Source organism: Mangifera indica, chromosome 5, assembly GCF_011075055.1.
Source record: "Mangifera indica cultivar Alphonso chromosome 5, CATAS_Mindica_2.1, whole genome shotgun sequence".
Lineage (NCBI taxonomy): Eukaryota > Viridiplantae > Streptophyta > Magnoliopsida > Sapindales > Anacardiaceae > Mangifera > Mangifera indica.
In genome coordinates this window covers 10,693,339-10,710,405 of record NC_058141.1, presented here as the reverse complement: position 1 = coordinate 10,710,405, position 17,067 = coordinate 10,693,339, and the positions used below count along the sequence as shown (strand labels likewise).

The 17,067-nt window shown below is 35.0% G+C and overlaps 3 protein-coding genes across 22 annotated transcripts; 2 read left to right on the top strand and 1 right to left on the bottom strand.

Moving 5' to 3' along the window:
- Positions 1-2,109: 2,109 nt before the first annotated feature.
- On the bottom strand, positions 2,110-3,711 carry LOC123215570. 2 transcript variants are annotated; one of them, XM_044635727.1, is made up of 3 exons: positions 3,250-3,380; positions 2,990-3,163; positions 2,110-2,639 (listed from the first exon to the last, which is right to left on the bottom strand). In XM_044635727.1, exons 1-3 carry the CDS (start codon positions 3,327-3,329, stop codon positions 2,225-2,227), a joined length of 669 nt encoding a protein of 222 aa, XP_044491662.1. In that variant the 5' UTR covers positions 3,330-3,380; the 3' UTR covers positions 2,110-2,224. The 2 variants fall into 2 exon arrangements, with proteins under 2 accessions (XP_044491662.1, XP_044491661.1); XM_044635726.1 differs by having other exon boundaries at positions 2,990-3,711.
- Positions 3,712-7,897: 4,186 nt separating this feature from the next.
- LOC123216832 (uncharacterized protein At1g27050) lies at positions 7,898-9,618 on the top strand. The gene is made up of 2 exons (XM_044637435.1): positions 7,898-8,333; positions 9,070-9,618. The coding sequence occupies exons 1-2, from the start codon at positions 8,001-8,003 to the stop codon at positions 9,310-9,312; spliced, it is 576 nt and encodes a 191-aa protein (XP_044493370.1). The 5' UTR covers positions 7,898-8,000; the 3' UTR covers positions 9,313-9,618.
- A 1,469-nt stretch (positions 9,619-11,087) lies between these two features.
- LOC123216830 (ultraviolet-B receptor UVR8) lies at positions 11,088-16,488 on the top strand. Of its 19 annotated transcripts, none has more exons than XM_044637432.1 (12): positions 11,093-11,452; positions 11,548-11,700; positions 11,790-11,948; positions 12,374-12,541; positions 12,674-12,805; positions 12,933-13,019; positions 13,277-13,375; positions 13,464-14,398; positions 14,696-15,058; positions 15,751-15,828; positions 16,003-16,077; positions 16,273-16,488. In XM_044637432.1, the coding sequence occupies exons 1-8, from the start codon at positions 11,257-11,259 to the stop codon at positions 13,649-13,651; spliced, it is 1,182 nt and encodes a 393-aa protein (XP_044493367.1). In that variant the 5' UTR covers positions 11,093-11,256; the 3' UTR covers positions 13,652-14,398; positions 14,696-15,058; positions 15,751-15,828; positions 16,003-16,077; positions 16,273-16,488. The 19 variants fall into 19 exon arrangements, with proteins under 19 accessions (XP_044493368.1, XP_044493369.1, XP_044493367.1 ...); XM_044637423.1 differs by having other exon boundaries at positions 15,730-15,828; XM_044637431.1 differs by adding an exon at positions 15,143-15,218 and having other exon boundaries at positions 15,754-16,077.
- The last annotated feature ends 579 nt before the right edge of the window (positions 16,489-17,067 follow it).

Here is a 17,067-nt window from a genome sequence, read left to right as displayed (position 1 = left end):
ACTGATAGAAAACTATGTTTGCGTAATACAGGGTGTGATTTGTGATTTGAAACCATGACTTTGTCAAAAAAAAAAAAAATAATAATAAACAATTGCACCTACCTTTCTAGTTCATCAATTATCACTGGGAGGGTAAACGGTAGGCACTGAGCCCGTTGAGGGAAAATTTGCAATTTGTTGGTGCAATGCCTACCAAGGGCATTTGTGATATTTTCTTATAAAGGGGAAAAATAATTTTAATTAGGGGACAAATTGATATTATCATATTTTTTATTTTATTTTTATAAAATATGATGGTTAAATTTTCTTTATAGTTGCTTTTATTAGATAATTGTTTATAATGTCTAATTTGTTTTAATATTTAAATTAATTAATTTTATTTCAAAAATCAATATTTAGAGTTTAGAGAAAAGTGAATGACATATGAGATTAACTTCGAAGAAAGAGGTTAAGAGATACCACCTAACACACGCAACTATAGCGTTTAATTGACGGTAGAAGGGCATCAAAATATAATTTCCAAGTCACTAAAAACTAAGAATATTAGTAGAAGATTTTTCCTGATACTTGGTTCGATTCATTTTCATGTTCCTTTGTGTGATCGACCAAGAAAACTCAACTACAAAAATTTGGTTAAAGATAAATAAAATTGATGTTTGTTTTAACCATTAAAGTTTGTGTGATGACGAGATTGAGGTTTAGTTATCATATTGTTGTACAATTATGTGTGTGTCAGTCTTCAATGCCTTGACATAACAATTATGTATGGTCACAATTAGGTCAAAACTCCAAATCCGGGTTTCCTACAATCTTCGGAGCGTCATACCTGAACAAGCAAGGTGCTTCCTCCGGAGTTCTGTTTGTCTTTCTTTACCAGTTGTTGTAGGATGCATGAATGCTAATTTACCTTTTGTCCGTTAGTTTTCTGACATTAATATTTATAGGAATATGAAAGATGAAAGATAGTGGTAAATTGAAGAGTTAGCACCACATCTTCAGGGCTCAAGAGACCTCCAAGGTTTTTCTCATACAAGCCTTAAAATCAAACCATTTTTTCATCATAATATATACTTAAGCAAAAAATTTTCCATGAAAATGAGCTCAAAGATGCTATCAGGTAAAATAAATTACAACAGGAAGGCACATTTTAAAAAAATAATTTGGTTCCCACAGTTTCCCATTGCATGTCAACATTGTAGTTTCAACCTGACATGCTGTTTTCAAATAATTTGCCTCCATCAACCAGTACAAGGAGCACAAGGTCATCTATAACTTAATGTGCTTACATTGGCAGTCATTTCACAGAACAAAAACTCCTAAAGCCAACTCCAGATTGGTCTTTTCATCTTAATAAGTGCACTGTAATCACCAGAACAGAGATAACAATGCCTGAAATCTAGAACAGAAGCCATTTTTGTCATGTCTATTACTTCAGTAGTGTTGGACGGTGTGTGTAAAAGAGCACTGTAATTAAGCCCTGAAGCGTTATGCTGAGGTATACAGTTTCAGGATTATGGGGATGGGATTTCTTCCCCCGTTCAGAAAATCTATATTCTTTTTTGAACCAAAGGAAGAGACTGGTTGATTATTTTGAAAGCGACAGAGATAATCATTCGTACTCATTCAACACTATCCTCATTCACTCTGTTATATGAAACTGGCCCAAGCGGCATTAATTGCATGGACAACTAAATACAACCTAGTTAGGGGTGCCACCAAGGCTCTTTGGATAATTTGCCCGCACATTTATAAAAACAATAAAAGGAGAGGGATGGAAGGTAAGATCTAAAGAAGAGGCACAAGTTACTACAAAGAAATAAATAGCAGTTGTTTCTTCGCAGGAAGTATAATTGTGTTTCTAGGAAAACACATCATGTCTACTTCAATCTTCATCTTCTAAATAGAAACTTCAAATTTCCAGGAAAGGAAACTCAGCTAATGTAATATATAAATCTCATCTTCATGACATATATTCCCTTCTAAGGAATTATAATATGCTATCCTCTTTTACAACCTTGACAAACCTTGGCCCCTTATCCAAAAGAAAATTGTCATTTTGTTTATTAGACCATGTATAGAATTATGAACTACAGAGTAGACAGAATCAAATAGGAGATAATGGAGATAACCTCCCACCAACTACAGTTAAATAGCCATTAAAAACAGTAACAAAGGGATTGTCATTTACAATCATGATTAAAAAAAATCAATAGCTAATTTAACATCAATCTGGTGAGCTCAAAGACTTCTTAATTTTCCGTAGGATGGTCCACATGAAAGTGGATATAAAGAAGAGAATGATACCTGTAATAATGGCATACTTGAGACCTAGATTCACCAGCAAGTTCACCAAAAGCCCAGCCAGCACAACACCAACTAAATTCGCTGAGAGGCCTGACCAGAATGGCATGTCAAGAATTGACGCGATGATGGCTCCTGTCCATGCTCCTGTTCCAGGGAATGGCACAGCCACAAAAAGCATAAGCCCAAGCCACTGAAACTCTTCCACCGGACCAGCCTTCTCCTTAGCCCTCTTAAATAGCAAATCAAGGAACCTAGAAGCAGACAGGTTGTTTCCAGCTAGGAATGAAGCAAATCTCTTCAAATAAAGTATAATAAATGGCACAGGGACCATGTTCCTACAATTAAAGCACCAAAATTCATCAAATTCAAGGAGATGACTAGTTTCAACTACTATCTACTTCTACGCCAGTAATCATACAAACAACTCAACATATGATAAAGCAATCGAACAATATTAAACTGCATCAAAAGGAAAAGAACTTGAAATGTTTGCTTTCAATGAATTTAAGACAAAAAGGACTATAATTTTTTACAACAGGGGCATGCTCATATAAGTCAGATTCATCAATCTAGTTAGAATAATTACTAAATTCTAAGGCTACGATTTATAGTTATTTGAAAAATTGAAGGATTATAGTTTAGAAATGGGAATTAATCAATTAATGAGAAGAGAAATAAAGCTAACCCAAGAACAGATAGCACAGTTAGCAACAGCGGGTGGAGTTGCAACCAGTAACCAACAGGAATAGCCCCACGAAGCTCAATTATAGGAAGCGCAGCGAGAGCAAACACCACAGCCTCATCAGGACAGCCAGAGCTCCTTAAAGCAGTGGCGATCTTGAGGCCAAAACCAGAAGCTCTAATGGAGTCAGCACCAAAAATGGCAGCATTAGCATCACCAGATGTAGCGAACCAAACAAGAGATAAAGAAGCCCAGAAGATTACCCATAAGAGATATTTCCCAGGCTTTTCGTCGGAAAAAGGCAAAATCTTTTCGTCTTGAGTTGTAATATCAAGAAACCCATCTGATGAAGAAGATCTTGCGCGAACGTACGACGAAACAAAATGACCCACGTGGTGAGAGTGAGAGTTCTGTAATGTGAAAAAAGGGTTTGACTTGAAAAATGCTTGATAATTAGTAGTGCTGAGTGCGTTAGAAACAAGCTTTTTTGATGGGGTTTTGACATGGGGTTTTCTGATAGGCAACGTTAAGGTTATTGGTGACACAGATGCAGCCATTGAAGCTGAGCTTAAGCTGGAACGCTGATCTGTGACTTTTGTACTCGGCGCCTACTTGACATTTTTGAGTAGGAAGAAGCAAGAAATAGGGCTGGAGCGCTTGGAAATCAACTCTTTCAAATTGAAGATGGGCTATTGGTTGAACAAAGAGTCTCGGGCAAAACACATAATTGTTTTTTAGCTCAAAAATTGAAATTCACATTTATTATATTAATGACTATGAAAAAAAAAAGTCAATAACAAAGAACAAAAATATAAAAATATATCCTAAGAATAACTCAACTTTAAAATTCAAATCACACAATAAATTGTTAGATTTGGGAGTTTTATTGTCTAACTTATGATAAAATAGCTCTATTCCTAAGTGTCAAAAAATATAATTTTTACTCGTATATGTTTTTTTTGTTTCCCTCTCTTTCCTATGAAATATTTCATATTTATATGATTTATGAAAGCGATTATAATATTATTAATTTATAATTCAATTAATAATTTTATTATTGATTACGTTAGAGATAAGATAATAATATAAAATTGAAAAGATAAGAAGTTATTATTTTTTATTATGAATACTTTGTAGGTAGGAAAGTAGTATATAACAATTATCCCTCAATTTTCAAATTGTGGACAAGATTTTGAAAACTTATCTTTCTTCTTGCTTGCAAATCTTTGTGATAAGGATGCTTTTGTTGGTTACTTATTCATGAAACCTTATTAGAGGTATTGTGTTTGTATCATAAGATGGTGAACACGTGTCTTAGCATTGACTTGAATGCCCATGATCAATCTTTACCTTACTTTGTTTTGATTATAAAAGGAAAATGACTCACTTCAACATCTCATATTTTAAGCATTTATGATATGATATTTCTGATAGTTTATTTTTTGTTGGTTGATCAAAGGATTATTGACATTGGTTTGCAAGATAGTGAGTTGCCTAACTCAAGATTCTTATATTTCTTGTGAACTTATTTAAAATGTTTGTCTATGCATGCAAAAAACTAATGTTGCACATTGTGTGTTGTTCATCGCAGAAGAGAAAAGTTCAAACCCAACTTCTTTTCGGAGGAAGATCATACAATGGATAGGTATCTTACCGTTTTTTCACGATAATCAATTAGGGATAAATGTTTTCTTATCATTGTAGCAAAAAAGATTATGTTCTATGCATGAGTGTATATATATATCTTACGCCATGATGAACTTTTTAATGTAGATGCAAAGAGCAACTTGACATGGGCTTACTCAATTGTGGGGAGGTCATGTGTTCATGTTCTTCCTTTTTCCTTATGGGAAGTTTGCATTGAAGAACCATACATCAAGACTGATCATGGTCCTTGTGTTTAGGGTAAAAAGGACTAAGCAAGACCGCTTGGAAGAGACTTAGAACGATTTCTCAAGGTCTTGACACATATGTGAAATGTAATATCTCCAATGATTATGGTGTTAAGGTAAATGACTATGCCTTAGTGATTGCCTATCTTATTGTATTTCAAAGATTCTAACCAACGTGTTTTTTTTTTTTTTTGCATTTGCAACTTTTAAATATATTTCCTCTTCCTCTCAAATAGGGTCCTCTTAAGCATAGATTTGACCTTTATGACAGAAAAGTAAACGAGTGTCAAGTTACCTATTGAGTGAAAATGATTATAATGATGAAGATGGCTTCCATGGAGCATAATTATATGGTGAAGGTTTTTACTTAAAATTAGAACTCATTTTCATGAAGAAGAGCTCACAAAAATAGAATTAGGATTGTTGTAAGTTACAGTTTGGATCGAGAAAACACGAAGGGCTCTTAGAGGCATCATTTCCAATGGAAATCATGCCTCTAGAGGTTTCTAAAAGAGGATAAAGAACCCAAGTACAAACTATTTATAGTCGTAAAATATGCAAATAAGATCAGAGTCAAGATTCTTGATTTGTTTCTTCGGGAAAATATGGTCAAATGGTCTATGGTCATAATAAGTGCAAACAAGATTAGAGTTAAAATTCTCAATTTGTTCCTTACTCGACTCTGATTCCTTGGCTAAAATATTGCTTTCATGGGACAGAGCTCTATGGAGAAAACTACAACATAAACTATGTCAGGTTACAAAACCTATTAAAGCTTTGCTAGCTTCTTTTGAATATTCAACGTATTGACATTAGTTCCTAGTCTACATGATGATGATGAGTGGTTTGAGTTATGACTAGCACACTAAGTTTGATAGTGCACATAATTATATCCCTTGGGATGTCTACACACAACAATTGGAATGTCATTAGCATAAGTTATCCTTGGAGCTAGTTTGCAGCCCCTTTTTGTGCATCTCAATGCAACCTCATAAGTGTGAATTAAATTCCAAACACAAGAGGTTGATGCCTCAAGACCAAAAGTAATTTTTTGTGTCAAAAGATGATATTGATGTGATGTCAATTATCTTTTAACCATCAAATGTTGGTGCTAGTAGTTGAACGCAATTATCAGGGGCGTGCTCTACCACTGAGCTAATAGCTTGTTGTGCGGGCTTCCCGCTGGGGGCCCACTATGCCAAAAGCGAGAGAAACCCCATCCCTTTCTTTCCTTTTTACGCCCCCATGTCGCCACAAGGGAGGGACATGAGGGCGTAAAAAAGGGGATCCTATCAATTAGTTCAATTTGTTCCGACCTAGGATAATAAGCTCATGGGCTTGGTCTTACTTCACCATCGAGAAATGAAAGAAGACTTCCATCTCCAAGTTTCACTCAGGCGTAACTCGCTTCTTTTTGGGTGTGAAGTGGTGTTAAACCAAAATACAAGGAAGGGTCTTACACACCCAATTTGCACAAAAAAATTGGTTAGTAGCAATTAAAAAAAAGCCAAATTCCATATTTATCCATAAATTTATGGCTAATGAAATAAAAAAATAAATAAATCTTTTTCTTGAAACTTCATGCTATTTATCGCGATATTTAGACTAAAATGTGAAATATCAATAACCTTAACAATTAAAATCAAACACTTATATCTAGGGCCAGAAATGAGTCGAATAGAGTCTGAACAGGGCCCGACTTGTTTTTGGCTCATTTTGGACTAGACTCAGCTTGGGTTTGGGCTTTAGTTCGTCGAGCTTATTTAATCACATGTTCGTGATCGAGTTCGTGTTAATTGTCTCAAGCTCGTGTTTAGGTTCGTTCAAACTAAGCTCGTTTCGAATGCGAACAAGCTTGCTTTGAATCCAAACCTATCTTTAGGTAAGGTTGGAAATGACATTGTTTGCTAGGGGTTCTAATGAGTCATGCTAAGCTACCGAGCCAAGCACAACTATAGTTTGGGTTTGGGCTCGAGTTTATTTCTACTTTTACTTTTGAGCTTGTGCTCAGATTTGTGTTCTTTGTCTCGAGCTCATATTTGGGCTTATTCAAGATAAACTTATTTTGAGTTCGAATAAATTTGCTTCAAATCCAGTCGTACTTACACTCCCAATACACTAATCATTGTACCATACATCACCAAATTATACATTTCTAGCACTACAAAGGCGACTTATATAAAATCCTTTAACTTATAAATCTATCATTTACTCTTAGTTTTCAAAGTCTAGTGTAAATGTGGACTATTGTTTGGAGTGCAATGTATACACTAAATTTGAATTTTCAAGCGAAAAAAATCATCAATCTAAACCTTAAACTCATTCAAATCCACTTTATCTATGGAACATACACCCCAAACTCAATAAATCCCATACACATTTACAACTTAATCACATAAACAACTACAAAAATTGTAACTTTCATCTGTAAACTCAAAATAATTCACATTATCATATGTTATCATAATATCTACAATGAAACAAATAAAAGTGTTACAACTAACCCTTTTTCTCATTTTCACACTAAAATGTGTTTCCAATATTTGAAATCACCACAATAAAAAGATAATGACGACAATGAAAAATAATATTGTTGGAACATAATTGACAAGATGAAGAAGATGGATGAAAAACCCTTTTATAAGGTTTAAAGGGTCAACGTGATAGATTTATAATTAGATATTTGGATGGAATTATTATAAAATTAGACTAAATTTTTGAAATTGACAAAAAATGAAGTGGAAAATTTAATTTATAATTGGAGATATTTTGTCAGTCGGTATTTGTTGGTTGCGTCGTTTAGTCCCCAAATACTTGGTTAATCTATAATAACCCTTACAAATTTGGTAATTTTTACTAATTCCCCTAATATTTTAATTTCATAGGTAATTATACTTAAATATATTAAAATACTTTCGAATTTTGTATTTTGATAATCGATAAAATTATTTGTATCCCTCAAATTTATATATAAATAATAATATATTATTATATATTTAAATATTATTTTATTTTTTCGAAAAATCAAACCTCCTTCTCTCAGATACTCGCTCACTCACGCCCTTCTCTCTCTGCCTCTTTACGCGCCCACTTGTCAAGAAAAATCACTATTACATCCTAGCATGAGTCGCAAGAGAGACAGGTCCTACTTCTCCCGCCACGAATTTACGTCAGCTCCGAAACGGCGCCGTCCTCTTCCCCCTCATCGGCTGCCCGTCGATGACAAGCCAGCCGGCAAGCCCATTCCTCCGCCAGCTGTTGTGGTGCTGGGTCTTTCCCCGAATTGCTCTGTGCTTGATTTGAAGTCGAGGTTCGAGATCTACGGCACAATCTCCCGCATTCGCATCGATCACAACGGCGTCGGAAACATCTCCTTCCGTACGAAAGAATCTGCTGAAGCTGCTATTGCTGCTGCTCTAGACGCGTCTTTCGGCATCACCGTCGATTCCCAAAAGGTTAACGCATTTTATGCTTCCGTTAAATGGTCTAAATTTGAATTCTTTTCATTGTTATCTCCGGTTCGGTTACTGGAAAACTTAAGGGGAAGATAATTTGACATGTTTATTGGTTGATTTTGGTTTCGAGTGGCTTAGAGAGACTCAGTCAAGTTTATTTTCTAGGTTAAATTGAATACAAGGGCGAGATATTGTTGTTACCTCCTCAGTTTTCTTAGTAATTAAACGTCACTTCAGTTGAACTAAGATGAAATAGAAAACTTAGGCATCTTAACACAGTGATTTATTAATTGGAATGGTGTGCTGCAAACCTAGATTCGTGTAAAAAATGGGGGCTTCACTCCATTTGAGATATTATTGGTCATTAAGTATTTATCATTTGAGGATCCTTCTATTAGTTTTGATACAATAGGTTGAGTATTGAAAATTAAAAAAATTTTCCAGCTACCAAAACTGCGTATTGAATCATGTGTTTCCCCTTTCCCTTTTGGCTGACATCTTGCTTGGACTTGATCCCACCAATTTGAGGCTGGAGTACTTGACTCAGGCTTAAAGGTTTCTCCTTTGCACTCCTTAGAGTTGTTTTCGATCTTAAAGGTGGTTGAAGGCCTAAAGCCTACTTAGTTCAATAATTAAATCTCTCTTGTGAGAGCGTAGGACAGCAGGTCTTCTAGTGGAGGTTTCCGTTTTCTGTTAACTTTTCAATCTATTACTGAGACTGGTTTTTATTTTACAGGTACAAGTTTTATGGGCAACAGATCCTCTTGCCCAGTGGAAGGAAGCAGTTGGAGGTGGTGCAAATAATGACAATGGTTCATCTTCCAAACTTTTACGTGCCGAGGTACCTCTCAGCAGACATGGAAGAGGTAATAAGCTTGCTTCAGCTATAGTCAACCCCAAAAGTGGTAGTGATGGCTCTTCAGCCTTAGAGGTGCCTTTTAAAGGCAGAGAAATTGTTGCTTATGATGATATCCTGTGACTGTTGAACTGGTATTTGTATTTATTTTTGGTGAAAATAGGTTTAATTTAAAGTGTGTAGCAAAAAGTAGGCTGCCTGAATTATTAGTGGAAGTTAGCTGATACGGTGGTGGTTTGTAATAGTTTTTCTGTTGGTAGTGAATGTAGTGTTGATTTATATTTGATTTATATTTCCTGGTTGTTCAATTGTTCTCTTTGATGAGGATTTAGGTGTATGTGTAATATGATTGTACTTTTGTGTATCTTAATTCAAGAGTTGTAAATTTATGAATGGGAATAAATTTCTATTTCCCGAGACTTATTAATAGCTTTAATTGGGTGGTGTGTAGTTCATATAATCCAAATGATGTAGTTCAAGTGAAACCAAAGTTTAATGTTTAGACTACCATGTATAGATTTTACAGACTACTGAATTTTTATTTTTGTCCATCAATATTTCCATGAATGACATAATTAGAAGTGAACAAGACTGGATTTTGATGAGTTCAAATCCAGTGCTATATAAGTCATTGATATCTAACCTCCTGTTGTTTACTAAACTATGAGGGTGTTGGTGTTATGTTTTTTCCCACTAATGGACTGATGTTTACATGTTTCAAGCTTCACAATTGCTATTTGGTGATTGCTGATTGACTCATTATTTCTGTAAAGTTTGCTCCAATATCACTTGTAAGATTGTAGAATTTTCTCAAATTTGTGTTTGTCTCTATTTGATAAGAATCAATACGTTTTTTATTACGTTCCTCTTCAGAATGAAATTCAACGGGATCCAGAAACCATACCGACATCCATTGGATCCCAGGCACCTGGATCAGTTGCATGTTTTTATGATAATGTTTTGCTGCTGGGCCAGGTAAGTGGTTATAGATATCCCACATACTGTGTTTTCTGGCTCATTAACAGAGTAGAAGAGTAGAATCCGTTTCAGTAGAGAAAAATCCCAGTGTAACTGTGTAAGAACGAAATTGTGGTGCCTAATTAGAAAGTGTCATGATTTTCAACTTGTAATCAAGCGAACTTATTATGATATAATAAATATATAACGGTGATTATATTTGAACTCTATTAAAAAAGATGGGTTTAAATGGGACTGGAAACGAGTCAAACCGAACCAGAACAGGGTTTGACTCGTTTTGGATTGGTCGAAGCTTGGACGAGGCTCGGGCTTGCCGAGCTCGTTCAATTATGTGTTTGTGTTCGATTCGCTTGGTAATTTTACTGTTTGTGATCAGTTTGCATTAGCTCAGGTTTGCATAAGATATTCATCTCGGCTATGCTATCATGCTCAACTTCGGACGCATATTTCAGACTCGTTTCAAACTCTAGGTTATTCAAATGTATAATAATCTGTATCATATGTAATTTGCTTATTTTTTTTATAATTTAAGCGAGTCATGCTCAACTTTGAGTAGAGCTTGATTTGCTTAGCGCATGTTCAAGTTTGGAGTTGTAATTGTTTTTTGCTTAAAATCTAAACTTATGTTCGTTTAGGGTAGACTCAATATGAATTTGTTCAAGTTTGAATAAACTAACGTCAAATGCAACCCTCGGCTTAAACTGTTTAACATAGAATAATTAAAACTATTTCCTTTGCAGGCCGATTATTTGTTTTGACAAATAAGATTGATGCAGAGTAAATGCACTAAATTTTTTCGATTTATTAAAATGCATAGCAGGTGTTGATTGGTGAACCATTTGACCGATTAATCTCAGTGAAAGCACAACATTGATTTAAAGTAATTATTATAACCACAATAATCTAGCTTCCACGAACTCTTTTATCCCCGCCGGCCGCTCTAAAAATTTATGTAAAATATATATATATATATATATAAAGATAATTTCAGTGTATCTACACTTAAAATTACTTTGTTTCTCCCCGACAGAAGCTGGTTGAAAAGTTAGTTGTTCGTTGTGTTGTTTAAAGTGCGAGAGCGTCGCCATCATGGAAGAAATAGAAGTAATTGAATCATCTGAAAGTAAGGAAGAAGAGCAACGAGTGTGGAGTTGGGGAGCCGGTACAGATGGGCAGCTAGGTACGGGCTGTTTACGGGATGAACTCTCACCTCAACTCCTTCAACTTCCTTTCTCCGTCTCCGCGCTCGCCTGCGGTGGTGCTCACGTTTTGGCCTTGACCTTTGGTTCCCCCTTCACTTCTTGCTCATTTTTTTATTTTAATTTTCCATTCATTTGCTTTCAACATTTAATTATTAATTGATAGGAGTTTCTTCCGCAGGTGGTCAAGTGTTTTCGTGGGGAAGAGGCACTTCTGGTCAATTAGGCCATGGAGACATGGCTAATTGCTCCTCTCCAAAACCTATTTCTTTCTTTGAGGACTATTCAGTTACTCAGCTTTCTGCTGGATGGAACCACTCGGGTTTTGTTTCAGGTTCTCCCTTGTATTCGTTAGAGATTAAACATTTAAACTTGAGTTATCTTTGTTTTTTTATTCTAAATATTTGAGATTTCCTTTTTCAGATTCAGGGTGTCTTTTTACTTGTGGTGATGGCTCGTTTGGTCAGCTTGGGCATGGTGATTACATCTCACATTACTTTCCTCGTAAAGTCTCATACTTTATTAATAACAACGTTCAACAGATAGCATGTGGCATGCGCCATTCACTTGTTTTGGTGGAAGGTAAATGCATCATATCTATATAATTACAGATGTTTGAATGAATTGTTATGTCCTTTATTCAGTCTCTGCGAGGAAATTAACTTTTCTCATAAATCTCTGCATTTTATGAGGTAATCCTTGGACTGGAGAAACTTATTAGATATGTAAGAAAAAGAAAATTATTTATTGCTCATGGACAAAAGATTTGATGGTTTGGAGGCTAAGATTTATAAGAGACCTTCTACCTAAAGTGCCAGGTTGAATTAAATTTGTGTGAAGATCTCAGTGACGGCTTCTAACTAATAAATTAGCTTTGGATAAATGACAGTGTGATTATTTATCTTCACTGCTTGCTAAATGTATGAAAGAGCAGAAGGTGATGGTTGGAAACTTGCACCTGACTATTTCCTTTTGCTCAAATTCTGATTAGACCATTCTGATGCCAGATTGTTTGGGAAATCAAGTTTATGGATTTGGATCTGGAAAGCGTGGTCAGCTTGGTATCTCATTGGATAAGATCAGATCTTTTAGTCTTCCTTGTATTAACAATGGTTTTGAAGACGTTGAAATCGTTAGCATTTCTGCAAATGGAGATCATAGTGCTGCATTATCTGGTGAGTCCACTCCAACTTTCTCTTTTTTAATATGTCATCAAGGCAGAAATAATGACATAAATATTGTAGCTTAATTTGTGTTACCTAACCTAAACTTTGTTTCCCTTCGTAATCTTATATCTCTTGCAACAGCTGATGGGCATCTATACACTTGGGGAAAAGGGTTCAGTAAAATGTGTGATTCTTACATTCCTCAGCGTTTATCTTCTTCTTTGTGCTTCTTAAAAGCTGCTCTTGGATGGAATCACGCTTTACTGTTAACTGGTAATTGTGTATTTCCTTTATTTCATCCTATTCTCCTATTTCTCTCCACATCCCTCTTTTTTCCTCCTTTTTCTAGTTATGAGATGGTACATGACTTGTTCATTGCAGTCTTAAATTTCTGTAACAGGTGGTGGAGAGGCTTATATGCTTGGTGGATCCACCCATGGCACATTAAGTGATCCTGAGAAGATGAGCCCTGTAAAACCTTTATCTGGTAATACATTTTGATCGAAAACTGTCATAAACCAGCTTGATCATTCGGATAATAAAAAGTGATTGTTCTTCTATATTTTTTAATTTATGTATTTGATTGTTCATCCACATTTTCCAATTTATGTATCTGGTCAACTACTTCAGTTTGATCGTTGAAATTTTTATGGTCAAATGGCCAATATTATCATTACATTTAAAAAAACATTTTTTAAATGATTTTAGTACATATAGTGATAAATCTGGTTATTTGTGCTCCAGAAAATTCAAAGGAAGCTGCACTTGAGAAAGTATCTGGTCTTGATGACACAAAAGTTGTTCAAATTGCTGCAGGAGCTGAGCACTCTGCTTTGGTAACAGGCAATGTTCGGAGATCTTTGTTTATATACATATCTACTTCCTTCAGTTCTCTTGCTTATGTGGTTTCGTCTCTCAATTACCATTGCAGATAGTGGAATAATTATGACATGGGGTTGGGGTGAACACGGTCAACTTGGCTTGGGAAACACTTGTGATCAAATTAAACCCAGAGCAGTAAGTTTAGATGATGAAGTTCAAAGCAATGATGCTGCGTTCCAAGTCTACTGTGGGAGTGGATTCACATACACCATAAGAACACTATCTCTTTCTTCTTAGACTTGATAAACATGCTGATACCACAGTGTTGAGTCTTTGTGCTTCTGTTCACTGTCACTTAAAACATTTGACCTGGATCTTAAAAGATGCAGAGTGTCCAGCATATTGACATTCCAGAAAAGATAAATAGGAACAAGTGACAAAATATAGCAGCACAAAGATAATTCTTACAGAGGCAAGTTTGAGTGCCAAGCTTCATTTTTTTTTTTCTAAAGTTATAAAAAACATTGATTGTATGTTCATTTGAACACATTTTGTATGCTATACAATAAAGAATAAGAAGAGAAATAACTCTAGTCTACCATTTTATTATAAATTGTAAATTGTTCTTCTGTGGTTGTTGCAAAGATATAAGGTGCCAAAACCATAGACAGAAAGAATTTCACTGTAGTTCATGAGCTTGTGGACCCTGTTGCCTTTCAGTCTATGCTCTCTTGTGTTTAATCTTCAACAAAGCTTATAAATCATGTCGTGTATTGCATCAGGAGTTACACTATCTAACCCCTTTCTCGTTCCTTTGTACAAACACCTTTTCTCTCTTATTTTGTAAACAGAAAAGATAGAAAATGAATGCAGCAATTTCAATGAGAAGTAAAAGAGGCTTGACCAGAATGGTAGCAACGGACACTGAGGATGTAAAGCTCTGAGCTTATGTCAGCATTGAGCGCGCTATAAGTGCTTGTGACCTTTCTCTCTCTCGTCGAGAAGCCTGGCTCGTTTCTAATCAACTTTGACATTCCTTAGAAGGTATTCCACTTATTTCTACGAATAACCTCAACAACAAAAGTTATAAATGCCTTAAGATAGGCCTAATACTTAGAAATAGGCCTATATGGTTTCTTGAAGTTAGTTTATCGAAGAATATTTTTACTGGATTTACCTTCTGGTTTCTATTTAGATAAATAATGATAAAGATAAGACAAGATACATATAAAATTTTTAGTTCTTTTAAGAAGTTTATCTTGGTTGTCCTGTTCTTTTAGCAGCCAATGAAAGAAATTGGGATTTTCTGAAAGTTGTTGAAATAATCTGGTAATTGTGCAGGATGTTAAGTTTCGGTTCATGAACACAACTAGGGTACTAAAGAAGCAACTCAATATGACTTACACTCACTGAAGAGGTGAAAACCAGACTATCTTGGGTGGGATACTTGTGCTTGATCACAACAACAAGATATCCGTTAATTATGCAATTGATTTGAATAATTTTAAATCAAAGTATAGCCATGTGTATAGAGGGGTATATACATTTGAGCCCTGCTATGAGTTTGGGAAGAATTCATGGTAGTTGGCTGTGTCAAAGACTGTTCTTGATGATGTTATAAAGGCTTCTTATGTGACATCAAGCAAAGCTCTGGAGCTCCAGTGATTGTGGAAATCCTCTTTTAATAAAGATGGAAGATGCAAGGTAGCCGAAACTATCTTTAATTTCCTATTGCACTTATGATTATGAAGATATTTTGGATCCCCTTGATCAGTTATTTTGGATCAGTTGAATCATACTGTCACACCAGAAGAAGTCAGAAATTACCAAAATCAGATGAACAAGTCCCTCTGTAATTGGGATAGTAAGTCTGGAGTACCAAAACAAAGTAGAAATTTCTCTTTATGCTGGTACATGTTCTGGTTTTCTGTTATATTTCTAGAGATCCTATAAGCATCTGCCTTTAGCATGTGGAACACATATCTCAAGCATGAAAATATCTGTATACATGTTTTATAGAAAATATGTTTATTAAAAACCTAGTGAATCAATCAGGCATCTACAGTTACACAGTTCATGTGGGTAATCTGATGTAAATGGCTGATGAGAAAGGATTTTCTTTTCCATTTCCTTGTCTCACTGGATTCAGAGAAAATTTGTTGTCAAGAATAGAGGTCATTATTTTTATGTGATAACAGGGAAGATATTTAGAAGATTCTTAACTAGGCCAAGAATTTTTTTTGTTAAAAAGAACCTCTCTCTTGTTTTTACTAGAAACATTCTTTATGGTTTTCTTGAATTTTTCTTTTAAAGTTCTACATGGTTATTTTACTTGGTGATTCATGCTTTAAATTTTGTTCTATAATGTCTAACAGGTTTAAGCTTCTTTTAATTAGCAGAGGGGTTAGACACACCAACTCTAACTGCTGAGGGTTCATGGAATTTCAAGATGTAGTCTTCCTTACCAATTGGAGGTTTTGAACATAAAAAACTAACTAGTCCCCTTGTTATATTTCACCTATGTGGTTCTCTCTTACAACTGCATGCTGTCATAAATATAAATGAGCCCAAACAAATTAGAGAGCGCTGCAAGTTTCTTTGTTTATATTGTAGTTTCTTATTGCAATTCATGCTTCTATGGATTGCAGTGTATAAAGATGGAGTTCTCATGCTACTGAATGCTTTCATAAATTTATATGAGGCCTGGCAAATAAAGGAGCCCTGTAAGTGTTTCTATAGATGCTTTGGTTTCTAATTCCAACAGTGAAATAGCATACTTCAACATCACTGCATGTTTCTTCAGAGTTGCAATATGTTTTTCAACCTTCACTTTTTATTTTCCATTTTAGTTCAGAAAAGATAGCTGAAACTGATAGCATTTATCATCATTGTCTTCTCAAATTGTTCTGCTTCTGCAGTCTGGAGCTGCCCAACTGTAAACTTATCTTGTGACACCTTAGGCGAATCTCACATTAGCAAAGCACGGGAGAGATGTTGAGCTTGTCTGTGTATCTCACGTTACCCAGGGATATTAAATACACTAATAATGAGATTGATTAATGATGTAAATTTTTTGAAGGTTAGAGTTTCAAAAAAAAAAAAAATGAGAACATGAGATAGTCTCATATTACAGAGCTTTGTTTATGAGTTCATATGAACAAACAATAAAGTATAAATCACCAAGAAAGAATGGTAAATCCTTACGAGTTATGATGTGCCAAAAAGAGACAACATGATTATATAAATTACTAACAATTGTGGCATGACTTATGTTATGACCTAAATGAAAATACATAACACTATAGAGGAATGCCTGTTTCAAGAAGTAAGAACGCCCATTCCACTTCCCAGAAAGGCGTTCAACAAATAATGATCTCGTTAAATTAGTTGTTTTCTATTTTGCCTAAAGTTGGACAAAACTGAGAATGAATGATGAAACCTGTTCAAGAAGTTGAATACCTATTCAAGTCAAGAATGATACCGTTTATAAACTTGTGTCTAAAGTTGAAGAAAATTAAATTTTGAAGGTTGGAATGCCATTTACCAAGTCAAACGCCTGTTTTACAATATTGAAGAAATAGTGAAGTCTGAAGGCAAACAAATTGTTCCATTTTCGGAACCCCTGTCTCTCGAGGAATTCTCAAGTTGTTCCTTAAAGAATGAGACTATTTTATGAAGTCGTTGCTTATTTTGTCCAAAGTTGGATAAATATG